We start from the raw sequence: 27,776 nt of genomic DNA on the forward strand, positions 1-27,776 counted from the left end.
TACAGATTATAAATAATAGGGAAGTTTTCTGACTAGCTAGAAGAAATTCAGGAACACAAGTAAGACTGCTGTACCACAAACTGTTAGAAGCAGCCCAGCAGCAGTTACTCAAACTTGTTTCAGAAAGCATGTTTGTCCAAAGCTGTTTCCCAGAAAACAGTTACCTTCCGCTTTCAGAGTGCAAGTTTTTTCTGTTGTAGTTCAGACTAACTATAGTGACTGTAAGGTTTCAATAAGCTTATTTTGCTGCACAATAATTTTGTTTTTATTTCTCAGATCACACTTGGCCAAGAAAGCTCAGCCAGTCCTAAGTCCAAAGGACCAGGTATTTCCAACACAAATCAGCTGATGCTGTTCCATACACAAAGTTGTATCAAAAGTTCCTAAAATGGCCTACAAACTGGATTTAAACAGCAGCCTCCCACTGAGTGGCATCTATTGTGGAATTACAAGAAGTAGAGAAGTCAAAGTTTCAGTTCAGCAATGAAAGGATACATGTTTGGCCCCAAATTGATCTCATTCTTAAAGGAACGCAATGACTCTAGGTTATTTACAATCACCACCTTAGCTGCACCTAACACATCATCATCAGTAACAGCTCAGGAAAAAGGAGCAGAGAGCATATCCCAGGCAACTTTTGGTAAAAGCCACTCATTTAGTGGAAGTGATATAATATATATGTCAGTCATGACTCTGATCTAAGCATGATCTAGCTATCACTTTATTCCTTGGAACTAGACTGTCTCAATTCCAGAAACTACTGGGAAAGAGAGGGTGCCTGATGCCTAAAATTTCATCCTTTCAGTTTCTCTTCAATGCATTCTGTATTTTAAGGTTCTTAGAAACTGACAGGAAGTTTCAACAAGCCAAACAGATGAGTTCAGTTAGTTTTACTTGTGTTTCAAGCATTTCATAAACACCCCTAGAGCTTGACAACATCCCTAGAGCTTGACAACATCCTGGAACACTGGGTTTTGATCTTAGGCTAAGTTTATCTGATGTGATGTCCATGCTGGTAGGTGAACACCAAAACTCCCTCATGCATAGGTACAGACACTCTTAGCTGTTCCGTACCAGCTATGGATTTCTGAGAGGTCATTAATTGTCTGATTAATGGTAACTTACCTTCAAACAAGAGTAGCTGCAGTGTGCCCTTTTTTAGACGTGCCATTTCCTCAGACTCTGGCATTTCAGGCCTGCAGTATGATGTGGCAAAAAGCAAACTGGAGAAAAACAAGCTTGTTTTGGATATTTAACTTTTTTTTTTTTTTTAACTCATAGCTTCATCAAAGGAGTGAAGAAAAGAGAAAAATCTCAGGAGAGCTTCTTTCATGCAGACTCTCGCCATCCCTTTTCACAGTAGCAACTGTGCAGGCAAGAAAAATGTGTGACTCCATATTTATTTATTTTAGTTGTGCTCAGAGTTTTACAGGTAGCATCTTCCCTTTAGACCTTCTCAACAGAAATATAAAAAAGTTTGAAGCCATTTCCCCATTTACCCACTCAGCTCCAATAATCAACTGAAGTGAAAAGCAGAAGCATCTTTTGTTAAAAGAAAGAGCGGTGAGTTTGTGAAGGCTTATCCCAGTCTAGAGCTGGGCTTCCTGCTATGGCACAGATCTATTAGTTTGTAACTTACAAAACCCAGTCCTCAGAGTCCTGTAACTCCCATCTACTCAACAGGGAACAAAACTCTTCTCTAGCGGTGACAGGGAGCTGACGCTGTGCAGGGGAAACACCTCCTGCAGATGAGCGAGCTGGACCTTCTTCACAAACTCTGGGTACCCAATCTGTCTTCGTGGGATGGAGAGGAGGCAGGGCACAAGCTCTTCAAGGCAGAACAGGCTCTTCAAGTAAGTACTGCATGTCCTGGTAGACGTGCCTGTCTTAGCAAACTGCTGTGGCATGAGGCACTGCGGTCATGGCTGTAGAGAACTGTCCCAGCTCTGTCAACAGAACCACAGGTAAATTTGTTCTCTTTCGTGTGAGAAGTCCCTGAGTTGCAGACCTAAAGGATCTTCCCCCCAAACACACCTCAGTGTCACTAGACCACTGAAAAAAGGAGCTGAGCCACATCAGTATCCTGCAGGGAAGCCACCTTTCCGGGAATCGGAGGCTGCAGCCCATCCTTCATCTGTTCTGAGAATGGCCTGCACAACTGCACCGCCACTCACCCGCGTGGTATCGTGTTTTCTCTTCTTTAGCTGTTCTTCTATACCCTGGAATGCAGAAGTGAATGAGGACAACAGGAGAGAGAAACTGCACACGTGCTCTAGTCTGCGACCTGCATCCTCCGTGACTACCCAAGCATTCAGTGCCTGTATTAGGTACGTCAAAAACTACATTCTGTTCCTCCTCTTCCCTTCACTTTCTGGGATGACCTGCTTTTGAAGAGGTGGAATGGAGAAGATATGGTATTTGTGGTGCTCAGTGTGGGCTACCAATACTACTCCTGGTCACAGAGCATCCTGCCTCAGATATTCAGGTACTAACAGCCAGAACTGATGGATCCTGTTTGGGAATGGGGGAAAACACAGGACTTGTAGAGAGCAGGGCATCCTTCCCACTACAGGCAGATACCTCAGCTGTTACTTTAGTAAGAAGCTTATTAAAGGAGGATCTTCTGCATAGTTTGGTGAAGAAAACTGCCTTACATAGGAGTGTTTTCCCTAATATAAAGACATGGGATGAAATATGTACAAAGACTGCATCTGTCTCAGGCCTCTGGGATGTATAATTCCTCCGGGTGAATGAAGCTGCCAGCTCAGGCAGGCGGTATGCAGAGTGAGGCAGATCTTGACATCAGCTCTCAGACTGACAGCACTGCACAGAGACCTTTACAGTGAAAATATTTTCAAGTTTATTCTTGAGTCCCTCTGTGCATCCTCCCTCGCTAGCTCTGTGCCAGTGCTTCAGGATTCAGCCGGAAGGCTGCACAACAGGACAAGAATTTCCTGAGGGTCACTGGATTTAGACTGCTAAATAGTTTGGGCCCTGATGTGGTTTGCTATTTTGCAAGTCCTTTGAGCCAAACAACATTGTAAGAAGATATATACCCTCAGTTTCAGATGTAGGTCACACTTGAACGCACTAGGCTTCAAACCCACGTGACTGAGACTACAGGTACACTTTGAATATCTTATTGCAACCCAGTACTTGACCTGTGCCAGCTTTAATACTGCTTACCTAGGAACATTTGGCAAAGGTTCATGATTTTCCACAAGTGCATGCCTTCCCAACACTAGGAACCCAGCACCATGCAAGAAGTTCACGCACACCCCAGACTCTAGCTAGACAAACCTCCTCTATTTGCTGCTCAAGCTCCGTGATATTGGGAAATAGCTGATCATGAATTCTGGGCTCTTCCACTGCTTTCTTCACATCATAACCAAACCAGATGGAATTCATGATAGTCTGTGAGAAGCAAAAAGCCTTAATGTTAGTTAGTTGTCTTCAAAGAGGCCTTGTGGCAATGTAGGCAGAGATGTCTGAAGGATGTTCACCAGAACACATAAAAGGTGTAGTTTCTGGTTCCTCCTGCTTTCAGCAGTTCCTCTCTTGGCTAAGCAAAACACAGGTACATTGCAGCAAGTCAGCTTGTATACGCTTAGGAGGATTCCCACACAGAGACACCATGAGTTACTAAAATTAACGTAGTAAAGGATCAGATACTCGAGCTATTGTAGCTGGATTTATGTTGCTATGATTAAGCTAGTGCTAGGCTTAGACACACTGCAGTCACCTCGGCAAACATACAGCTACAGCTGCCTGCTACTGTGCAACTGGTTTCCTTAAACCTGGCTCATCTCTGCATGCTTAAATTGCAGGTTGGGGCTGCTGGCCAGTGAAAATAGCCTCAGGATTAAGGTCTTAGAAAGCTGCTTGTAGCAGTTTTTACGGAGACTTCTCCTCTACCTCAGCCAGAAAGCAACATCTATCCTGGTGCTCTGAACTGCTATGTGTGCTGGCAGAGGAGACAGCTTTCTCCTGCGATCACTTTTGGGCTAGCTAGGTGTTTGAGTGGCTGCCATAGCAGCTCACAGAGAGCCTGCCTGTCAGATGGCCTGACACCATGCCTGACCTAAGTTCTTATTTAGCTTCTCTGCATGACTTTCATCCAAAGTTGGATGCTGGATGGGAATGGCTCTAAACTAGATAGAGAGACTAGTTTGTGGAGATCCAGAGAACAGAAGACAAAGCTAAACCGAAGTCACAAATCTTCCACAAGTGGCAAGAACAGCTTGCCAAAGGAAAAGACCCGGAGTCACTGAAGGAAGTAATTTAAGAGCACGCCCTTTGTAGCTCTGGCAGGAGTTGGTGTTGGAGGTCTGGCCCTCAGAAGGCCAGGCAGGAACCTCCCTTTCAGGCCCCTGGCCCACCACAGGGAGCCACAACCATGGTCACATCACAGGTGGAGACTTGAGCCCTTTTCCCCAAATGCTGCGTCTCCCCCCACCTTGTTTTGCCTCAGCCTTGTCCTCAGTTCGCGCATATCATCACATACCAGTGCTGTTGCTGTAGTTATTTTTGTTCCTCCAGAAGCACCGACCACCATCCTGACCTTTTTCGTTTTATCCACCAAGATGGAGGGACACATAGAGGACATCGGCTGTTTACCTGTTGGGGACACAGATGCAACAGAGACTCAGCTTTCCACCTCCAGCTTAAAAACTGCCAGCTCCCGCTCCATGTCTAAACCCAGAGCCTCAGTATCCACCGTCCTGACTCAGCTCACATGTCTTGTTTGGCCCTTGGGGATCCCGCTATCCCCTGTACCCATCTCCTCCTTGGTCCTGCAGTGCAAAGCTTAACCCTGGTCCTTCACGCAGAGGCTGAAGGTGCCTTCCTCCACCGTCCTGTCCCAGCTGGGGCTGTCTGTGATACAGCTGCCTCCAGTACACCATGGGGCTTCCCTTCCTTGTCCTTTCAATTCCCTGTCACCCTCCAAAGCATGGGGTACAGGAGGGTAGCAGAATCCCAGCCTGCTTTAGCAACAGTGAGATGGGTCTGCAGGAAACAGCGGTGGAGAAGGCAGATTGCTCGGGTTAGGTACGCGAACTGGATCTATCCAAAGCTGCCCTACAGCTCCCAAGGCAGCTCAGGGAGAAGGCTGGACAGTGCCATCTGGCACTTTGCAGTCAGCTCCTGCTGCTGCCTCCCTCTTAAATCAGTTCCAAGAAACCTTTTGCAGCCCTCAGTCATTTAATTTGACATGTACTGAGCGCCCCGGGAAAGGATTTCTGGTTGTTGGAAGGAGGCATACACAAGAGTTTTTCTTGAGACAACCTCTCCTCCTTCAGGGTGCACCAGAGGTGGCTGGTTGCGTGCTTTTGGCAGGGATGCCAGGTGACTCACTTTCATCCCTGTCCTCTGCAGAGAGCCCCAGATCTGTGCCTGATGGCAGACGTGTTGCAGCCTACCTTGCAGACACCACAGCGTTGGTATGCAAGATACAGCCAAAAGACTGAGTCAGGAAGGTAGTTTACAGCTACCTGGTGCTATGAAATTTGCTGGAGAAGGAGGGATCCCAAATCCATTGATTATGCTAGGTGAGCTGAAGTCATCCATCTCATCGTTAAATATGATTCCACTCACGTTGGATCGTACATCAGAGCCAAAGCTAGAGAAAACAAGTTGGCGCAGACATGTCAAAACCAAAGCAAATCCAGAAAGACCTTCAGATGAATTACTGCAATGTGAAACATGGGATTTGATTGGAGTAACTCTCCACTCCCTCCTGTTGTAAAGGTCATTCCGTCACCCCTTGGGGGAAGGAAGCTCAGTTTATACCATGAGTACACAACTACGCAAAGAGGAAAGGCAGCCCAGTGCCCTGCCATATAGCTCCCCTGCAAGGGCCCCAAGGGGAAAAACAGCACAGCAGCTAAATACAACTAATTCCCCTTCCAGCTGGGCAGTACTACACTCCATTCAGAGGCAGCATAGCTCAAAGGCTGGCATATTTGGGAATGATTGGGGTTTTGCTTAGATCTGTCAAGCTGGACACGTTTTCTATGGACAAAAAGAATCTTCACCCCCCAGCTTCAGGCCATACGTGCAGAACACGGCTCTTCCTGACAGCACTCGAAGCCAAACACTGCACTTCCAGGCCAGCTGTATTAGCTCAAATTCCTTCCAGAAGTCTGGGAAATCAGAGCCAGCAGCGATACCGCTGCTTATGGGAAGATCTAGATGCAGTGCATGTTTTCTTGGTGGGCGAACCCAACATGAGAGAGGACGCATCTTGTCCTCTGACCCAACCACACAAGCCTCGGTGTTAAGAACTGACCTGCAAGCTCAGCAGGAGAAGTGCCTACCAACAGTGCTACTCGTCACTACCCCACCAGAGAGATGACAGTTCAGTCATGTTTTATACCAACCACAGAACCACTACTAGGAAGATGGCAAAGGCCTATGTGGAAGTAATGTCTGAGCTCATACTATTGGTTGATGGTGCTGGTGGCGGACACAGCGCTGCCATCATCAGCCACAATGGAGAGGTGGGATGTACCGGCATTATCTCCAGTGTAATATACTGGCTCATAGTAGTCAACTGGATGGGAGGTGTTGTCTGTGATTTTCCTCCGGAGGTTATCCGCAAAGAACGTGGACGTCATGTTTCTGATCGCCTGTCAGAGAAATCCAATGCAGTTACTCAGGAGATTAAGTTTAAGAGACATGTAGTTATGAGGCTGATATCCAATACTTCAGACCACAGAAGAATGGCAAATCCCAGCAGTGAGGCTATAGTTTTCCAGCAGGGGCTTTCCTCCTTCTTGAAAGATGGACATTGTACCAAAGAGCATTTTAAGCAGTCACAGAAGCAGCTGTTACAATGCACCCCTTTGTGTAGGAAGTTAATCAGCATCCATTATTGTAGGTCTATGGAAAAGCTGTCCTCAACACTGCTGTAAGGCGTAGGCAAGCAGTGTTATTTTTGCTTCAGAGATGAGAGGAAAGGGATCAGGTTGAGAGGACTAGGCCAAGGCAAGGTCTGGTCATTGCTCTGTAAGTTGCAAATTTGTGTCCATCAAGCTGGGCTGGGCTGGGCTCAGATCCTGCTGCTTTTGCAGAGTCACAGAAGTAAAAGCACAAAGCGTGAAGTTGGGAAAAGCAGGGCTCCTGCCTCACCCCTTCCCATCCGTTGGTCCATTTACTATAAGCGGGACTGTGGTTAGAGAGCCACAAGGTTACTGGGAATGTCATCTAGTGAATAAGGCTTCAAACACTATGAAAACAGGGCGGGTTAGCCCTAAATATACTCAAACACTTCTGGTGAATTGAGGATTTTGCTTTTCCTTACATCAGGAAGGTTTCCTCCATTTATATTCCTCACAGCTCAGCCATGAGTCACCTAGGACTTCACGTTTTGATTCAGAGATATTTCAGTGCCTGTCAATAGTAGGTGGCACAGAGCATCCCTGACAAAGTTTAGTCACCCAAAAACTTTAAGCCATGTTCCAGCCAACCTCGGTGTTGCAGAAAGAAAAGGCTTTTGCCAGGTACCTCTGTAATGTTGACAAATTTTGGATCTCCCAGTGAAGTCCTCTTGGCGTAGGCAAAGCGAAAGGCCTCCACAATGCGGTGGTAAGTCAGACCTTTCTCCTCCATGGTTTTGACGCTGTCAGCAGAGAAATTATATCCTGGCAACAGAAGACAAGCGATTGTGAACACAAAGGAAAGTACGTGGTCAATACACTGCTAATAAACCTGTGTCAAATGGTATAATCTCAAAGCCCAGCCTCTACAGAGATGCAGTCACTGGACTGTCCTTATCACCGCATGGAGAACACAGGAGCTCTGATAGTTTTATGCACTGTGGGAGTCACCAGCAGGATTTGTACTTGCAGAGATGTTTTCCAAGGAAGCCTCAAGTACAAACTAGTTTCCACCCATGCAGGTATCAGGGAAGTGCCCCAATCGGGAGCATATTTTTCCCCTCGCACCTCTATTTCAAGTAGGAATGTGACATCCTGACTTTACAGCAGAAAAGGAATGTCTCCGCACCTCTGATCCCTCCTGGGGGTCTCAGACTTCTGACCTGCTGGGTGGCTATCACGGGAGAGCCAGCTCCCAGAACAAAAAAGGTGTTGTCTTTGGAGCTCTCCTAGCTCCTGCTGCCTATAAGGCCCTGCTCAGTGGCACTCTCACCTTTCAGTATGTTGAAAATGAGGGCTAGCACTGGGCCGCTTAGGGGGGCACTAGGCGTGTAGAGGGTAAACTCTCCAAGTGTGATCTCTATGGGGTCTTCGATCACTGTTGCATTGTAGTCCCGCAGGTCATCCAATGTGACAATGCCCCCTGGAAAAGAGAAGGAAAATATAGATGTGGGTTTATGTGATCTCTGGTGGGAAGAGGAGGGAATACTCCATCACCATGCCTCACAGCAAGGACAGGAGGGAACAGGACAAGTCCAAAAAGTCACGAGGTAATGAGAGCAAAGATGGGTGCACAGGAGATGAATTTATTCCTTGATAGATCCAGCTGAGGCTCAGATAGCCTAAGCTTGAAGTTGGGCTGATTTATGGCAGCCCCAAATCTGGTGATCCATCTTTTTTTTTTTTTACAAGGACACCAGCAATGTCAGGTAACAAAACGTCCTTGAAAGTCCTGTTTACAGGAGGAGGATGCAGCTTTTGGGTGCAGATACTTTGTGCTACCCCACAAGCAGAATAATTTGTATGCTCCATTGCCTTTCTTATCAGAAAGGTGAAGGCGGTGATTAACCATCACAGATAAAGCCAGTAAATGACTTACTCGAGAGGTTCACTAAAACTAGCCAATGCCAGCTAGTAAGGATAGGATACTACCACCATCTAGTGGCATCGAGAGCTTAAATCGAGAGTTTACAGGACCATGTATGTAACATTTTAGGTAGAAACTTGTTGGATTCAGGCTCTGTAAACAGCATGTATCTACTACGCTGCATCCAGAAACGCATAGACCTGCTAGACTACATGGTACAGAAATGCACAGTATATACTATCCATTCCTGACTGAGTTTCAAATGCATCCATTAAAGCGCTAACGGCTTCTCTTGGGTGTCCTGTTGCCACAGATCTCAGAGGCCGCATTGGCTTGACCGGCTCCCAAGGCTTCTGCAGGTCACCAGCTCCTCCCTGGATGCTGAGCCGCAGCAGTCAGGTCACTCACGCTGTTTTGGACAGACGTCCCGTTTCTCACCTGCACCACGGATGTCGTCGATGATCTGTTTCGCCAGGCTTCCTGTGTAAAAGGCATCTGCTCCTTCACTGGCTATAGTCTCGTATGTGTTGGCTAGTTTAGGCATCTTGATGATATCGCCCTCATGCAGAATTTTTCCTCCTCTGCAGAACACTTCGCTAACAGAGAAGGGAGATTGAGAAGATCAGATCTCACAGACAAGTTCAAAATTCTGTGTACCTGACACAGTATTTGAGTGTTCATGCTAGAGGCTTCTTGGAGAGAAGAGAAACTGCCTGAGCCATGCCCCAGAGATCCTGATATCTTGCACTGGGACATAAAAATGAACAGTGGTTTCTGACCTGGGATTCCACATCGCTCAGAAATTGCTCAGTGAAGCCTGCAGGAGGGAGTGTTGATCTTTTTCACCAAGGCAGGCCATCCTCCCTACCTGCCCAAGGGGCCAACAACTGCCTCAAGATGCCCAGGACGGGCCACATTCCTTGAACTCAAGCAGTTCAGTTCAGAGCACAGACTATGAACCTATGAGGATCAAAGCTTCCAGTGAGTCCAGGAGAATGCATTTTGATCCCTGTTTGTCAGAGCACTTTGAGGTAGACAGTTTCCTCTCTAGCTCCCTCATCATGGATCATGAACGTGCTGCTCTGGACCTGCCAGATGGAAGTACAGGAGATAGACCCAGGCTGTACATCCCAATTGGATTGGAAACTAACGTGCAGCTGGCAGAGATTTTAAGGAAAAGAGAGAATTAAGCAGGATCTCCTGTAGGGCTTGACATAGACACTAAGGGTTTGACTGTAAGAAGAAGTGGAGGAGCATTTAAAACCCTTCATGTTCATAGTCATTGCCAGAAGTGGATGGTCAGAGGCATTGCTTGAGGAAGGCTGACTGCAGAGTAAGAGATGATCCTAATTCCTACTGCCTGACAGCAGATGAGGTGTTCAAGGAGACTCTGCAATTGCCCCAAACGCAGGTAAGATTAGCTTGGTGCACTTACAGCGTGAGGAAAAGCTGGGGATTCAGAAAATACATTGCCATCTGACAGATTCATCCCAGCATGTACTCTAATTCCACCTTTGCTCAGAAAAGTGGACTTTAAAAGCAGAATTTATCTCCCTTTAAAGGTCAGGGCTGAACATTCCTAAAATTGGCCACATGATTTAGCACCTTTAGGTAGCTGGAATAACATCAGCAGGTACAGTAAGTACAGTCACTGCAGGGGAGGCACACTCCTCACAGATCCCACGTTACACAAACACAGAGACTTCTCAGCTAGGATGCAGTTACCCCAAATTTCTCTGCACAGAACAGCAACCGCTCTACCTATGACAGGGATACTGCTCTACCTACCACAGCGAGGGATTGCTTTCAATTGACTCCTCTCTTGATTTGATGGCTGCTGCAAGGCCTTTCCCAATAGGGAATCCTTCTCTTGCCAACTTGATGCTGGGCAGAAACAGATCTTTCCATGCCAGTTTGCCATGACGTTTGTGAGCTAGTTCATACCCACGAATTTCTCCTGGAACAGCAATGGACAGTCCTCCTGGAGCAGATAAGGAACGTATTAGTCTTCCATAGCAAGAAAAGAAAGTGATTAATGGAGCAGGAGGTAGAGCAGGCTTCTCTGTCAGCCCTGGTTTTAGGCAGGGATTACGTATACTACGACCAGCTCATCTCATGCATACGGTGCTAACGGAATTATTCTGTCTGACATTTACGCCTGTGTATTCTAGACTGTTGAAACACCTCTATCCTCTTGCTGGTAAATCAAGTTTTTGGGTCATTTCCCCTCAGTAGGCTCTGTACCAGAGAAAAGCTGCTCAGAACACAGAGGTTATCATAGCTGCCCACAGTTGCCAATCCTTCAGAGTACAGGCTACCATAAGAGGACACAGACTGCATACATACTTAAGACAAAAAAACCTTTGCTGCAGCATTGTAACTACACTACTGTTCCAGATGTGTATGGCCCTGTCCCTTACAATTGCAATAGATTGATTACTACATTGCATAGTGATGCAGCAGTTTGCTTCAATCTTGTTTTTATTGGCATGTCCCAGAAGTTCAACACACTTCTCAAACCCCCTCCAAGGTGCTGTTCCTCCTTGGTTATAGGAGTGACCATGAAGAGAACTAGTTAGTATTTCTTTCTATTTCTGATTAGAAAATACTTCCCTGAAAGGAAATTACTACTTCTTCTCTGGAGCCCCACAGCCATTAGTTGAAGCCGCCACATAAGGTATTTAGGGAGGACACTTGAACTGACAAGACCTAAGCTGATGCCCAGAGATTTATCCAAAGAGGTGGAAAGATGGCAGATACAGAACAGGTCATACTCAGTGCTTTGGATTCACCTGCATTTTCATGAAGTGAAAAGCAGAAAGTGCTGAGGTGACCGAATAGTTTGAAGGACATTATTTTTAGCTTCCTTGTTAGGATGGAATTTGCAGATTGTGTAAAGTAGAGGACATTTCTAGGGGAGAAATCCTGTAGATATGCAAGAACCTAATCATAAGAAATGTTCTTAATTTAGACATGTCAGTAGCAGCTAATGTTGGAGCTATGTGGTCCCCTCAAAGCAGTGAAACAGCCTTTGCCATACCTTTCAGAGCGAGCTGTGTGTTGTTCCCAAACATGTCCTCCGATGCTCTTTTTGGAGCCACCTCTCTTGCATTAATGATTTCCACTTTGCCTTTAATGACAGAGCAGGGAAGATGATGTTTAGCCCTGGCCTCAACACACAGGCACGGTCTCTGCTGAAGAAATCTGATCAATGTGAGCCAGTTTCTTGACAATTATTTTGAGGACAGCATGTTCCCCCAGAGGCTGTGAGAGTCAGTCTTTTACCTTCACTCAGGTATGATAAATTACCTGCTTTAGACAAACAGTTCTCAAACTGTTCCAGATGTGTATGGCCCTGTCCCTTACCTGTGCTGCTGTAGATGGTAAAGAAGAGGCCCCCTCCAATGCCCATGCTGTGAGCATTCATGAGTCCTACACAAAGCAGAGCTGCAATCGCAGCATCCACTGCTGATCCACCTTGCTGAAGGATGTCCCTGTGCAGCAGAAGAGAAGGCATCGTATGGTGACATGTTACAGTGTCTCTGAGCAGTGGATTCATCTCGTCAGAGCAGCTATGATGGATTCTCTAATGCACATTTGTCCACACCCAGTCTATAGGTTCCTCAGGAATAGGAAGTTTTGAGCTTCTGTCACCTTAGAAAACAGATCCTAATGGTCTAGGTGCAGATCAGATCAGCCCTCATTAGAGACACATCCAAACTAGCCTGAAAACACCGAGATGTGTCAAAGTACACATGGGGACAGGCATCCCAGACACATTCATTACACACGAGAAATAACAACTCTCTGAGAAGCCCGAAATCTGCAGCACTTGCATCTAGAACTTGGAGGACAGCTTGATAAATCATTTTTAAAAGGAGGTTGAAAAGCATCTCTTGTTCCCGTTGTTCATGCATCTAGGGAATCTTTGCCTGCTGCGCTGTTTTTGAGCGAATGCAGTAACATTGGTCAGGCATGGTAAAAGCCCAGGTTTTATTATGGCCTCCTCTTTCTACATGGAGATTAGAGGTTATCTCTGCTGGGCAACCGCCAGGCTTGCACCTGGACATTGGGAAAACAACAGTTTTGCCTTGTGTAAGGGCTGTCAGAGCTAATGAGAGTCACAGCACACTTAGCGGGTACCTTCCAATTATTGAGCACTGCCCCGCATCTGTAGCCACAGCCGCCCTCTTATAAGTGTGTGTGTCCCCTGAGTCAGAGCGCAGCCCGAAGAAGAGTCCCAGGAACAAGATGAGCCCCAGCAGGGCTGCGGTCAGGACTCCGGCCACCACATAGCGCTTCTTCATCTTCCTGTGGGAAGAGACAGGATCATCAACCTTGCTGCTTCTGGGGCACATGGGAACATGATGATCAGGCCCAAGAGCAGTTTTTTCATCTACCTTCTTTCATATCCACTGTTCCCCCCCTCTACCCCCTGGCAGCTGACAGCTCTGCACATGGAAGGGCAGTTTGAGAAGGAGCGGCCAGGGGAGGTGTGAGCCCAATTCTGGCCTCGACAGTTACATCAGGGTGATGTCCTGTTTTGAGGTGAAGTAGAATATCAAGAGGGGAGGGGATGCTCAAGGTGTCCTGCTACATTTACCTTTCAGCGGTGATAGGACAACCAATTGCTCTTGGTGACTTTACGCTCCAAGGATTTTAGATGCTCAGCAAGCATTTAAATTACTGCTCTGCTTGGGAGAACAAGGGACCCAGCGTCAGATTGGATTTGCTCTAGTTCCCAAATCAAGTCAGCAATACCAATCAGAGACTTTTTACGAGATTCCCCCCTCCGACACGCTGGCAGGCCCATTGCCTCCTTTGTAATGTGAGTTGAGGACTGCATCCTGCCCGCACCCTGGAGGCAGGCTGGCTTTGCCAGGTGAGCAGCCATCTGTGTTGACCTCTTCCTCCCTTCTTCATAGCCACACCGCGAGGCTTTACATATGACTTCTTTCCATCTTTCCAGCCCTTGCTATTCAGCAGGTTTCCATGAGCTCTGAGCTGTGGGCAGTGAACAGCTTCCTCCTCTGAACCTCTCAGAGAGGGTCTCCCAAATATTTCCTCACTCAGATTCATATCAAGACCTTTTCTGTGGGCATTGCCAGTACCATTTCTCTGTGCCCCTGCCACCTCTGTGCAGAACAACCATTCTAACAACAAAGCTTTTATCAGCTTCCCCTTTACCCATTACTGCCATCCTATTTCCAGAGTGATCGACTTCAGTGAGCACCCCACAGATTCCTGGAAGCCCTTTGGTAACAGCTCTGAACTGTTACAGTACCGGCAATGAAAAGGCCCCAAACCAGCAACTATCACTTGGGTAAGAACCTGTCTTATAGCAGGTAGGTATCTTCATACACCAAAAAAGCAGCAGATTCATAGGTGAGAAGGAAAATCCATGGAGCTGAACATAATTGGTGTTAGTCATGACGCACATCATCTTCAGAGGGGAAAAAACCCACAAAACAAAACCCAGACAAACTTCCTATAATCTGCTTTTAAATACCATGTCTGTTAAGGAGTCTCTGACCAGAAGGTTGTCAACGACCAGCGCAAAACACATCTTAGTCATTAGCAAGCAACCTTGGCCAAAGCTATTTGGCACACCCCAGTGTGAGCAGAGCACCCCCTCCTGTTCCAGGCCCTTGGCCAGAGCACTTTTCCAGTGAGCCTGCCACTTCTAGAGGACGATGGCCAGTGCTCATGCCACCATGTTTCCCAGTCCTGCACACAGCTGCTCTTGGGGTGCAGAGGGTTAGAGTTAATCTGTGAGCGAGAACAGGACACCAAGGAGCTCTCCGGCAAGCATATTCCAGATACGCACCAGGATGAGACGAGAGCCATTGAGGGGATGAAGAGTCACTGCCATCTTATTGGGACTGACAGTTCATGAAATACAGCTTGAACAGTTACTCTTTGACTCATTTCCTTTCCCATTACAGGATTGTTCCGGCAAAAAAGACCTAAATTCATCATATTGCCTTCAGGACCAACTTCCCCCTGTGTAGTGCAGCTCTGGGTTTTCACCACGACTGCTGTACTTGTGCAATAGCCAAGATGCCCTTTACTTTACCGAAGCACCTGCCATCCTTAGAGACAAGCCAATGCGTGGTATTGTGCGTGAAGAGTAGATCCACCAAGCCCACCCTCTGTGGATGTTCAACAGCCCAAAGTAGAGCAAACCCAGCAGCTGGAGCAGCACTCGGTGCCTTGCAGCAGCAGCAGGCGCAGGGTTAGGGAGCGGTGAGCGTGCCAGCACTGAGCTAGCTGGAGGAAACAGGCCAGGCCAGCCAAAGCAAAACTTCTCTCAGAGGGGGAAGATTAGCAAGCACTGCCCCCTCAACCTCACCCCCACTCCTGTTACTTAAATTAGGAGACAGGCATTTGCTGTCCAAGCCCTGTATCTGTGAGTCTCGGTCTGAGTGCTAAAGATGTCCATCTCCAAGTAAAGCAGCTCAAACCGGGGTGTAAATCTACCATATGTGCTGTTCCGTAAACAAGTGTCAACCGAGGGCAGTAAAAGGTAAATGGATGAAACCTCTTTCCAGGTTCTAGAACTTGATTTACACTCAACTACTTTTAAAAGAGACCAGTGGCGCGTTTGCAGAGCAGTGACTGTGCAGGGAAACAGAGAAGCCATTATGTCCCCAACAATAGCTCACACACAGCCTCAGAGTTTAAAGACAGTTTTGTTTTGTTGGCAGAGTTCAGCTTCAGCACTGGCAGTCTCCTCCAGGCTCCACAAGAAATGCCATGGGATCTTTTATCTGCGCCCCAGCTAGGCAGAAGGTACTTTGTTTCATCTGAAGGCTGCTCTATGCTGGGCTGTCCCGCGAGCCTGGGGTGACCCAAGCCCCGTAGCTGGTGTGTTAACCCGTAGGCTCCTGGCTGGGGCCGTGCAGTTCTCCTCCACAACCGCCTGCCCGGCTGCCGGGCTCCTGTAAAGATTTACTGCCTTGTCAGGCAAATTTTTCTGAGAGCAGGAGAGGTGAAGGGGAAACCTCAGACGGTACATCTGCTCTCATCTTTCACCTCCTCTCTGGATTCGGATGACACTCGTGAGCATCTCTTAGACCCTTAAGAGCTCCAAACCGAGTGCCCAGCTGCCTGGTGAGTGCACAGACCTTGAAAAAGACCCTCCATCCCGCTATTCATATGCCTTAGGCGCAGCTCCGGGCCTGCCGCCAGCCCCCGGGGCAAGGATAAGAAACGCACCGCTGGGAGCAGGGACGAACACACGGACTGTGGCGAAGAAGAGACACTGATTGCTGAGCACCGCTCCTGCCCTGCACTGTGGTACCAGGTTGCCCTCTGGGATCCAAGCGGGGCCAGAAAAAGTGAATGCTCTTAATAAAAGTGCATCTGTGCAATCTGTCAGATTGATCCTGCCAAGGAAGAAGCAGATGTACGAGCTAAAGATCTGCAGCTTTCTCTTCTTCAATAGTACAGAGAGCAAACTCAGCTGAGGATAATCCTTTCCACCTTAACTGCTAGCTCATTTCCCATAAACTCCTTAACGCATTTCAGGCCTGACCCTAGAGGGAAGCATCCCTTGCACAGTCCTTACTGCCTTCCTAACTGTGTCACAGCGGAGAGCCAAACAGGCATTTTTTTTGCCGTACAGCAACTGGGAGATGGATCAGGAGCCTGCCGATATCCACTCTCTGACCCACCTCTCCATATTTGCTCTGGGGAGGCACGTTGCAGAACAGCTGAGTTTTTGCACCAAGGGCTTTTTTGAGCCTTGGCTCTGAAGTCGAGTCCCCGCTATGATTTATTGTCGGGAGTGGAGCAGCAGCTGCGGGCCACCACCTGAGCTGACTCCCCAGCTATTGTCTGCTGAGGCTGGCTTCAACCTCCAGATTTCTGCCAAATCCAGCTGTTTCAAAGCTTGGCTAGCACTTCAGTCACACAGCGCTGCTTGGCAGCAGCGATAGATCTCCAGGAGAGAGGGACTACAAAACCATTAAAAGCAATATGATTATTTCTCACTGTTATAAAGGTCCAACAGCCAGACCTAGTCTTGGAATTCAAAATGTAGTCTGATAGTCTGTCTTAATTTATATTAGGAGAGGGGGAGGAGCAGCAAGTAGCAGAGTTATGCTTGTACAAGCAATCCAATTGAGCTGTATTCAGATATGTCACAACATTCACAACCTTATTTAAACATGACACTGTTTTTGAATTAAAAGAATCCCAGTGCAACAGGCTAGCTAGTGTCAGCCAGGGGATAGAGGGTCCGACATCTCTGCCAAGAGGGCTGGGGCATGCGGTAGAGATGAGGAACCTGCCACAGTCAGGGAAAGCGCCGGGAGAACTGAAAGAGGAGAAAGAGGAGATGTACCAGCCAGAAAGCAGGGGAGAGAGAACAGTGGGATACCAGAGGATGACAAAGGAGTCCAGGTATGGTCAGGTACCACCTTGTTCTTGAATGAAGTAGTGAAGGAAGCATCCACTGACAACACCTAAACTTTAACCACAAACTTTTAACCCAACAGGCTTCTGCTTTAAACCCATCTTGCAACAGCTGCATACCTCAGCACCTCTCCTAAGAGTTCCTTGTACTTCCACCCCCAGCCCAGGAGCCAACACGTGGCCATTAGCTTTGAGACATCCGTCCTTGCTTTCCCCAGGCAGCACACGTTATGCAAGGATAGACGGGACATCTTGAATCTTGTCACAGGACATAAGCTATGCTCTTCTGATAAAACTCAAAAGTCTAATCCATATCAATAACATTGCCATATTTAAATAATTAATAACAAACAGTTGAGTTAATGTTTTCACACACTACTGTTGTGTAGAGTGAACTGTCAGTGACTTTTGAGTGAGAACGTATGTAAAGCAAACAGCCGCAAGATCGCCACAGAGGCCTGGAAAGAGCAGAACGAGGTCGCTAGCAGAGGCCCAAGGGCTGTTCACACAAATGTCCCGTTACTGATCCAGCATTATGTGACAACCTAACGAAGGTGCCTACAACTGATCGCACAGGTGGAGCCATCTCTAAAGTGTATATAAGACAGCTACTTGCACTGACACCATACTTGAGGATTGGGTATGCAGAATCAATCACTGACGTCCTGTCTTGCCACAGGTTTAAGTACTGTTTGACAGGACAGGCGACTTATTCCCAGGGGCTGTTCCCAGCATCCTGCCAGGGGGGCAGGCCATACTGAGAAGAGACGAAGGAGTTACATCCATCCTTGTGCTAATGGCTGGGGGGGGGGGTCCATGTCAACCACCAAGCTGGTGCTGGTTCCCCACACCATTATCACCTTGCTTTCCTCCTCACTGGGAGCTCACTGAGAGGTAGTGTAATGAAAAAAGCAAATTATTCCTTCATCTGTGGGAAGCCCTTGCACTAGGAGTCTATGTGCACGCAGAGTTAGCCAGAAGACAGTTTAAATTCTCAGGTATAACTGTGCTAACCATGCATTCCCTCAGTTGTCAGTAAGGACAACAGCCAGCAGCTTCTGCTTTCATCTGCAAGAATATCCAGGGTAATCGGCCTCTGAGCAGCTAATTAGATGGGGTTATCTGCTCTAAGAGCTTGCACTGAAGAAAATTAGGACAAAACCAACACCGAAAGTACACTGGGACTGTCCATGGCTATTTCTGGCGAGTTCAGCTGTTCCCTCCACTTCCGAAGGGAGAAAAGTTTGCAAGATTTGTTTGCTGTTCGTTTTGTACTTTGCTTAGATACTCGTTTTCTAGTAGTCCTGCAAGACTTAGTATGACTCTGGCTAACTAAATAGGATCTTTGCCCCTTTCCTACTAAAACTGGTTGTTATGCCTTCTAGGGCATGTTATGCCTTCTCACACACCAAATCCAGAGCTTAGGTTGCACATTCCCCATCAACCACTCCTTCATTACACAATCTACAGTTCTTTGGTTCTGGCAGGCTAATATATGCCATAATTACCCAAAGGCCAGGGCATAAACACATTGAGGGTTGTGTAAAGATTACAAACATAGTTGTAACATCAAACCCGCTTCCTGCTTACCAGGTTAGAGCTCTCCAATTGCAATGGGGTCTTTGCACCTCACCACAAATAGTCCCAAAGTAGTGGTGGGTGAGCTGGTGCAGGCTGTACATACTTTTACTCTTGGACTGAACCGGAATGGCTCAGATGCGATATTTCTACCCACTCATAGGTTTGTATTAGCCCAAATGGCAGAAAACTTTGCTAGCAATACATTCATGCCTGCTCTTCTACGGCTTTGTTAGGAAAGACATAAACTTCCTGAGCGCTATCCTTTTGTGAACAGTCCCAAAAGAAAAGGGTTTGTTTCCCTGTGCCTTCTGTCCCGTGCTTACACACAAAGGTCTGGTCCCGTATAAGCCTCCCCATGCAGACTTGCGCTGCAGTTATTGCAATAAGACATGAACTTAAGCCATTTGAGATTCTAATCTACGAGTTGATGTGCTAAATAATTTTTCCCCTCAGGCCTTTTATTATGACTTATAGTAGCAGTCACCAGGATGCCTCTGATCAGGACTCTGGTTCTGCCACCAACCATGCAGGCAGACAGAATCTCCCATCCAGTGCTGATCTTCATGGTGACTAGCACGCATTTTTTCCATAGCTGTTTCTACCTTGTCCACACGATGCCTTCTAGAGACTTCAAACAAGTTATTAACAACCACCTCTTGTATCTAAGGCAATCATTCCCAATTCAAGTCTTACACAGATTTCTGTAGAAAACTGCGACTCAACTATTGAAGTATCTAGAATTCAAAACAATCAGATATTTTTGGTCTAGTCAATTCTAGGCCACACAATGAGACAGGAGATATGTTCTGGTATTAAGCTGGAACATAAAACTACGAAGTTCTTGTACTTACCCATCACGAGATATTTAGGTTGAAGTCTTACGCCGTCTTCATCTCCACCGGTGACAAGGGAACTAAAGCAGAGTTCAGCCAAGCCATGAAGAAGCCCAAAGAGGCTTCCAGATTCAGATCTAGGCACTGGTCCTGCTTGGAGCAGGGGGACAGAGCAGTCCCTGGGGAAAAGCAGTAACTCCATTCAACTCAGTTAAAAGCCTTCCTCATAGCTAGCACCTCCATGTCGGTTCCTTTCCAGCTGGCCTGCGCCCTGTGCGACTTGCTGCCTCTCCCCCCTCAGACGCAGGTTAAAAGCCTTTAGCACCCTCTTTGTTAAGCCCGGCATCAAGGGCTCACATGCACACAGACCGATTTTAAGGAGAAAGGCCTCAGCGCAGATCAGTGGTCCCTACTTACTGCTGTGATGTTAAGCCAGAGATGATCGACGCTGAACAGAACCGAGCAAAAAGTCCCTGAATAAAGCAGGCTGTTCCAGCTGGCTTTCAGGTATGCTGTTCACCAAGAGAGCTGTTGTAAACAAGATTTGCAACTCCTCCAACAGGCAGTGGGTTTTCTGAAGCCTGATGGCATGTATAGTATTCTGTCCAATGTAGAGTAAACTCTAAGTTCACTGAGAGAGAGAGAATCATTTCCTCTTGAAGCAACTTTTTTCCCCAAAAAAACCTTTCCTGTTTTCCTGCAGAAATTTTAGCATCAAATACAACATTTTTTATTTTAAGACACTTCAGCAGAAACTATGAAGTAAAAAAAGGCAGAAAGGTGGAATAAATGCAGAATACCTCATTTCACACGGTTTTCACAGTGTTTTCCAGTTGGGGATTCTCCCAGAAATCCAGAACTGGCAAACTCAATCTCAAAAATGCAAGTTATTAAAATCAAGTTTTATAAACTCATTCACAACATCACTGTTACATTCACTCCCAATTTAAAATCAAAATTCTTCATTAAAATAATTCTATTCTCCCAACGGTTGCAAAAGATGTTTTCAGATGCTCTTCTGCCAGTAAACTAGAAGTCATTTATTAGACTTGAGCTTATTCAGACGGGTTAGTCAGGTCCTATCATTTTCTTTTGGCAAGCTTTCATCTGATATATTAAAAAAAGTCACATCATCCCGTATTCTGTTGAATAAGAAATCCTGCACTTCCAGGCCAAGGGGAACGGCTTAATGATAGTAATTTCTAAATCCCCCTTACCTCTTGAGAGTATTTGCAAGTCCGTCCCGTCCTTTTGCACAGATCTTTATACACTGATATCCTTTGAATATCCTCTCTCAAGCAGTGAACCCTTTTCTAGGGACAATACATCCTCGTAGCAGCAGCAGTAACCACTTATCTTCCCTTAAAAGCTCTCCGAAGCGTACTACACTATTTGATATTTGTACTGCTCTGCTCACAGAGATTAACCCATTGAAACTCATTATGTTTCAATTCACAGTACCAGAGGAATGCATAAGTAATCATTGACTAGGTGAAGAATCAAGAACCCACACATTTTAAAATGCCTATTTCAGCATCCACAAAGCTTGTGTATCACCAGCAGAGTCATTCTGTGTTCTTGCATTCGGTTACTACATGGTGGAAATGTGAGTTTTCCCATACCTCATCGCTAGCTCTTAAATTCTGATCAAGAAGCTGAGCAAATATGTGGTCATCTTAAGTAGAAGTGCTCCCATCTCCACGTGGTCATGTACCCTCACACTCCTCTTGCCTAGCCAACTGGTACCCTTGCGGTTCAGAAAGAGACTGGATTTTAGGTGTGTCTGTACCTTGGAGCTTGAACCCAGACACCCTGGCGGATTCAGCTGATTACATCTGGTGGGAATAACCTCTCTGCCATGTGTGAGCAATGCAAGGGCACCTGATGAGCTCACATATCTGTTCTTCAGCAATCACAGCAACACACTACCTTAAATTATCATTGGGTTTAGTTCAGACTAATATTCCAGCTGCAATGAGAAGATGCGATGCCTGTTCTGCCACCCCTGCTCCCATAGCAGCACCCTCTGGCAGGAAGGATGACAGAGCAGGAAGGTAGGGATGAAGAAACCTGCCCTCCATCACTAAACCTCACTGAAGCTTTTAAGCAACAATCCTACATGTCTGCTTGTGCCAAGTCTAGAAGCACAGTTGCAGCTCACCTGCCATTGAACAGTGTAGCATAAACCCCAGGAGCAGCCCAGACTGAAGGTAAGGAGCTGCACGAACTGTCTTTGGACTCTAAGGACTCGGCTACTAAGTCTTATGCCACTGCTGCTGTCCGTGACTTGCTAGAAGCCTCAGACCCAGCTTTGAACGCAGGAGCTGAATGCCCATTCAGAATGCAGTACAGGTAAATTACAGAGTGCCTGAAACTTGGGCACGGCAAGGATTCAAGCCCACGTGTCCTAAGCCTGATTTTTAGCCAGAAGGCTGTCCTGCAAACGCAGGATGAAGCAAAGTCTGCCTGGATGCCAGTGAGCACTGCTAGATGCTATCTCTTGACCTACCAGGATCAGTCAAGTGGTTAATGTCTCAATTCCAAACCTGTCCAGTCCCTCTGCCCCACTCCAACCTTTGATACACTGGATCTTTACTTACTTCAGAAGGATTGTAGCTATACTACAATGACTCATTAACAAAGTTTGGCCTAGCTCCAAGAGTAAAATTTTTGAGAACATGAGCCATATTTCCTCTGCTTAAAAATACATATTCTTTTCTGTAATAGCAACAAAACGGAGTTCTATTTAACATTTACATTTGATAAAATCAGTATTATAAAACATGATCATTCCAGCCTTGAGGTATTTGGAAGGGATTTAACATGTGCCCCATCTTTCAAAGAGGACTTTTAAATACCCCTCTGAAGACATACTATCAGGGCGGCAGGTCCCCTCAGTTATATTGCTTATTGTCCAAGAGATCTTAAGAAAAAACAGAAGCTTCCTGGAAGATAGGTACTGGCACAGAAAATATTCTGCAGGCTCAGAAAGATTTGATGTATCTGCTGTTTCTACTGGCCAGTCTGAAGTACACATTCAGAGTCCAGGCCATATTCAGATAGTAACACATACTGCTCTCACTGTATCTAATTTATTGATGTGAGACCCATGATGCTCCACAGAAAAGATTGTGACAGGAGCTTTTCCAAAACAGCTATCCTCTGAAAAAGCAGACAGTGTGGAAAGGTATCTGCTCTCTGCTCCAAACAAACTGAACTGCACTTTCAGGCTGTTACACCTTTAATATTAAATGATGAATGTTTTATAGGGGAATTCAAGATGCAGTCTACTGGACTGAACCCTTTTCTTAATTTACTAACCCCATAGGTGTGATGGTACCAGATTTTATGCTTAATAGCAACTTTAGAACTATAATACTATGTCCCCAAAGTAGGTCTAGGTCAGAAGAGTGTCTCCCTGTCACCACATTTGTCTCAGAGCATACAAGGTGACACGGAAAGGCTGCTAGCTGTAAGAAACTCCTGTTCTAAATCATAATTATCCAACTATTACTCTTCATCCCCACTGCTGAAAGGCAAGTTTTATAACAGTGAGCGACCAAAATTTAGCAACTTCCTGTGTCCTTCTTCAAGGGCGATGCAGTCTCATCTGTGGCATGTTCTTACTGGCACAGAGCTGGAACAAGTTGGATGCTCCTCAGCAAGTTACTCTTTCACTTATGCACAAGTAGAGTTGAGGATGGGGTCAGAGAAAGTTATGAAACTTGAAGTTAGCGTTTCTGGTTCCGATAAGTGAACAGCTTGCCAGGCACAGGTTGCGCTATGCACAACTACCTCATTTCAGTTATACCTAGTCTTTGGGAACTGTCAAGTATCTCTGTCTAGGCATTAATATAATGGACAGTCCTGTTATAACTCAGCCCTGCACGTTTCAAGCAGCAAAGCCACACCTCAAACAGGAATACCATGTTTAATGCAGGTGCATTGCTACCTTGTTAATCCCAACCCATTTCAAAAAAAGAAAAAAAGCACCTCCTGCAGGGCTTGCCACCTCTTTCTGTTTGTGATGTTCATGGCATGGTCATCTTTAACATTCTCCAAGAATTAGCACACCCTATTACACTGAACCATGAGCAATGGAGTGAAATCACCATTTGTTCCTTCTTCTGAAGTGGTGCATCCGTCGGCGTATGAAGCAATGCCTTCACAGCTCTTGTGACAGAAGTTGCAGATACTGAGAAGCATCAGGCAACCTGAAAGCACTTCTATATAGTTTTACTTTTTGCTTCTTCCCCTACCCCCCATTGATTTTTTCCATAGGAATTTAATGAAGTAACACCAGCAATGACTCACATAACACAGATCACACAATCACATCTACCGTTCAGACTCCTCCTTTTTATGGCAGAACATGCAATCCAAGGTCTCAATTTCCTGATGTTTTAACTAATGCGGGGGAACAAAACCAAAACCAAAACCAAAACCAAACAAAACCCCAACCAAACAAGAAACCTAGATTCCAAAATAACAAATGAACTTGAGACTGCATTCACTGAAGAGGTTTCCACAGACTTCAGCAGAACTTGGAAAAGAGCTCAGTTTCCAACTGAAAAAACATTGTAGCTACCTGCTTAAATTCACCTGCTTTTGCTAAATCAAGACCCTACAGATAGAGGAGTGCCTTAATTGCCATGGACCTGGTTTGAATAACTTTGCCTCTCCTGGAGTAGCCGCGGTCTGACTCCTGCTTGCTGTGGACAGCTGGATAAGGAAACGCAGCCCAGGACTGGGACCTTGTGCTGGATTAGAAAGAAGAGCCCTGGTCCCGGAGACCCCACCTTTGACATGTTAGAAGGGCTTCAGCACAAACAAAACAGCTATATGGGGACTGAGTGGATTTTCAGTGGGGAATGTTGCACCTCTTCTACTAGAGGGGTAACCAGAGCTGTTGGATTCAGCTTTAGTAATCGGCATGAGATGGAGATACCATAGCATAAGAAACAGCCAAGAGCAGAAGCAGGTCTTTGTTTTCCAAGCATGCATGGGAGAGGGCCGTTCTTTTTGTTCTGGTACTGAGCACACAGTCTCCTCGGTGCCGTTCTGGTCCTTCATGTGCCTAAATATTCATTTTCCTGGGCAGAATCTGTTCCTTCTCACACAACTACAGTTGCCCTTGATAGTTCCTTGCAACAGAAATTACTTTACAAAGAATTAAACGTGGCCTGCTTGATTTATTTCAGGACATTTCTTTCTGCTTCACAGGCCAGTTTCCCCTATACATGACTAATCCCGACACGCGCTCTGCTGAGCGCTCTCCCTGCTCTGCATCAGGAGCTCTGTTCTCTCCCACAGCATTGCCCTTCCACTCTGCTTCTGGAGGACACTCCCAGCGTCTATACATCGTCCCTGCAGCTTTTCTGGCTCTGCACCTGCTTCCTGGCCTTCCCTCTTGCTGTCAGGTAAGAAACCTGCCAGTGCTTGACCTCCCATCCCAACAGGGTCTGCATTTTCCAAGTTACCACTTAGAAGTACAGAATGATGTGGAAGGAGGTATGCAAGATCTATGGGTTTCAGCCCACTCCTTAGACCTAGCTTTCTCTGAAGAGGACTACTTGCCAGCAGGACATTGACTTAAGTAAGAATTTCTCATCTTTAGGACCCCATGAAATCTGCCTTCCAGTGTTTGTATAGCTCTGACCTCTCTGGTAGTTCTGAGAGTCTTTCCTCTTTAAGATTGCTAAAGCAGCACTTCTCTTATCAGCATACCATGTCACTCATACTACACGCAAAACCAGGGTCAAATTGTGCCTCAGTCTTATGACCCTACATACCAACCTTTCCATAGACCTTTTCAACCCAGTAAGGAGTGAAGACCAACATCGAGGTGTGTGGTAGATAGGGTACATTCAAAGGCTCGGATGGGCCACACAGAGGTGAAGTATCTTGCCCAGTGACCTGATTGAGATACCAAGTCACTAGACTCCCAGCTCCCTAAGACTCCCAGCTCCTTTCTCTGATCTCAGCCTCTGTCAGAAAACCCAATTCCTCTTAAAACCATCAGTTCATGTACTGCTGACCCTATCAAGCCACAGGGTTAAGTAGCTCCCCTAAAGGGTGAATCAGCAGCTGTTCAGATTGCCTGGACAGAGACCCTGCTGCCTGTGACCTGGCCTGCATTAACCGAGAGACTCCAAAGTCAACACAGTAGATCAAGACCTGGCAATCCCTATAAAAGATAAACACCTGCTCTTCCAACCTGAGCCTGAAGGCTTGTGAAACAAGGGTACACTTTAATAAAGTACGATTAAAGAGCTGGAAAGGTACGTAATAAAGGGAAAGAAACAACTCCTCTATTTCACACGCCGATCCAACCAAAATATGGAGATGATAAGATAAAATCGTGCTGTTTACTCACTACTTTAAAAGTTCTGTTCTCCCTGGGTGCAGTTCTCCTTCAGGTAGTGACACCAAAAGAAGACGCTTCTGCCTTGCTCTCTTGCCCCTTATCCCTCTAGGGTTCCCAGAAGCAAGGATTTCAAAAGCAGGATCGGTCACACAGAGCTGAGTGGCCCCAAGACTTTATATATGGGAGTGGTCAGAAAGGGAGGGTGATGTCATGAAGTCGTATCTTTGAGCAGTAAAGGCATGCAACCCTTCCCCCTCCTCGTCCCTGAAGAATTGCTGCCTCACAGGGCAAGCGGAGAACAGTGGTCAGACACTTTCCGTGCCGTACTTTCTCACGGCAAAGGGAACGGCATAGAGGGTGGAGAGCAAGGAAAGACCAGACTTGAATGGAGACCATACTTTGATGTTGGTTAGTCCCAGGAGTGAATCCCGACCGGCAAAGTTGTTTCTTTCCTTTTCTTCATGCATCGAACAATACTCCGCCAGTTGCTGGTTTTGCTCGTGGCGGCACAAGCCCTGACAGCAAGGACACCCTCTGCATTAGAGCACTGTTGCCACCATACCCACCCTGTCAGGGAAAAATCCCATTCCTGCACTCTTCGAAGTAAGCTGATGCTGGAGCACTGCCCGGCTCCACGGCCATAGGGGCTGGGAGCTCTGTGGAGGAGAAGGAACGCGCATCCCATAAAAGGTGGTGTCCTGGACACCGACCTGGGAAGCTCTCGAGAGGCACATCCTGCACTTCTCCATCAGAGGAAGTCTCGTAGCCTGTGAATGGAGAGGAAATCTCTCAAGGATGTACCATTGCTCTCCAAAGGGAAAATAATTCATTTTCAACTTCCTTCATTACAGTTTTGTTGATCTTTCACTGAAGGGCTTGTTTGACCATGAATAGCCATGTCATGCATTAGGACAAGGTTTTACCAATTCAGAGCTTATAAATTATCGGTCGCGTCTCTCTGGAATAGCTGTATAGAGATGCCAAGTCTAACAGAAGATGTGCGTCTTCTCAGCTGAGGCAACTGTAAAAGACAGGAGCCGGCCCAGGCTTTCACAAAGTGAAATTCATAGAGTTACTGTCACCCACCAGCAACCGCACCAAGATCTGCAGGCAGGGTCATGCAACAGCAGCCACATAAATGCCACCAGCTCACAGAATCGAAATCCTGCACCGACAGGAACCTCCACGGCTAGTTCTTAGGTTTGGGTGGGGAAGGGAGATGTGGGAATGACTCTTGCAAGCAGAGGTGCTTGTGCAATGTGTAGCAAACTAGAGAACGATCTTACTTTTTCCCCTTCCCAGGTTATTTTTCAGCCAGAGATCTCCCCTGTTCTCTTCACGTAACACTGTGCCAGCCTAAGGGAGCTATTTAAGACACTGTAAGGAGCGTTCCTGTACACCAAATCATGGTCCAAATCTCATTTACCCTAAGGAATGGGCTTGCTTTGATAGCGTCAAAAGACTCAAAAGCAGATACATATCCGAGTTAGATCCCCTTCTAACTGCTAGGAAGGCTGCATAAGAGGGGTTTTTTTTTTTTCAGATCTAGGACAAACTAGCCCATTTCTCCTCCATGTCTAAGACTTGCTCGCTGTATTTGCACTCCCCGGCAAATTACATACACATGATCTCAGTAAACTACTCTCTCTTGTTCTGTTGCTTTGGAGCTGTTGGGATCAAAACATAAACAATTCACATTGAATTCTTCTCATATCCTTATCCAGAGGAGAAATCTGCACCCCTGGCAGGCATTTTTCAGTACGACAACTGCAGCAGACCCCATCCCTCCCAAGGAAAGCTAACCATTTGCTCAAGGGCCAGCATGTCTTTTA

The 27,776-nt window shown here is 46.5% G+C and overlaps 1 protein-coding gene across 5 annotated transcripts in view; it reads right to left on the reverse strand.

Annotated features, from left to right (window-relative positions):
* Positions 1-1,384: 1,384 nt before the first annotated feature.
* Positions 1,385-27,776, reverse strand: part of GGT1 (gamma-glutamyltransferase 1) — a 61,125-nt gene continuing 34,733 nt past the window's right edge. For 3 of the 5 annotated variants that reach the window (XM_069795134.1, XM_069795135.1, XM_069795133.1), the window contains 12 exons: positions 12,889-13,056; positions 12,112-12,239; positions 11,786-11,875; positions 10,534-10,726; positions 9,184-9,341; positions 8,152-8,301; positions 7,507-7,643; positions 6,442-6,629; positions 5,493-5,620; positions 4,505-4,617; positions 3,301-3,414; positions 1,385-2,219 (listed from right to left, as the gene is read on the reverse strand). In XM_069795134.1, coding sequence (XP_069651235.1) covers positions 2,076-2,219; positions 3,301-3,414; positions 4,505-4,617; positions 5,493-5,620; positions 6,442-6,629; positions 7,507-7,643; positions 8,152-8,301; positions 9,184-9,341; positions 10,534-10,726; positions 11,786-11,875; positions 12,112-12,239; positions 12,889-13,052 — 1,707 coding nt within the window. In that variant the 5' untranslated portion in view covers positions 13,053-13,056 and the 3' untranslated portion in view covers positions 1,385-2,075. Of the gene's footprint in view, positions 2,220-3,300; positions 3,415-4,504; positions 4,618-5,492; positions 5,621-6,441; positions 6,630-7,506; positions 7,644-8,151; positions 8,302-9,183; positions 9,342-10,533; positions 10,727-11,785; positions 11,876-12,111; positions 12,240-12,888; positions 13,057-25,953; positions 26,437-27,776 lie in introns of those variants that run through there. The other 2 variants (XM_009927026.2, XM_069795132.1) reach the window with 2 other exon arrangements.

This window comes from Haliaeetus albicilla, chromosome 10, assembly GCF_947461875.1.
Source record: "Haliaeetus albicilla chromosome 10, bHalAlb1.1, whole genome shotgun sequence".
Lineage (NCBI taxonomy): Eukaryota > Metazoa > Chordata > Aves > Accipitriformes > Accipitridae > Haliaeetus > Haliaeetus albicilla.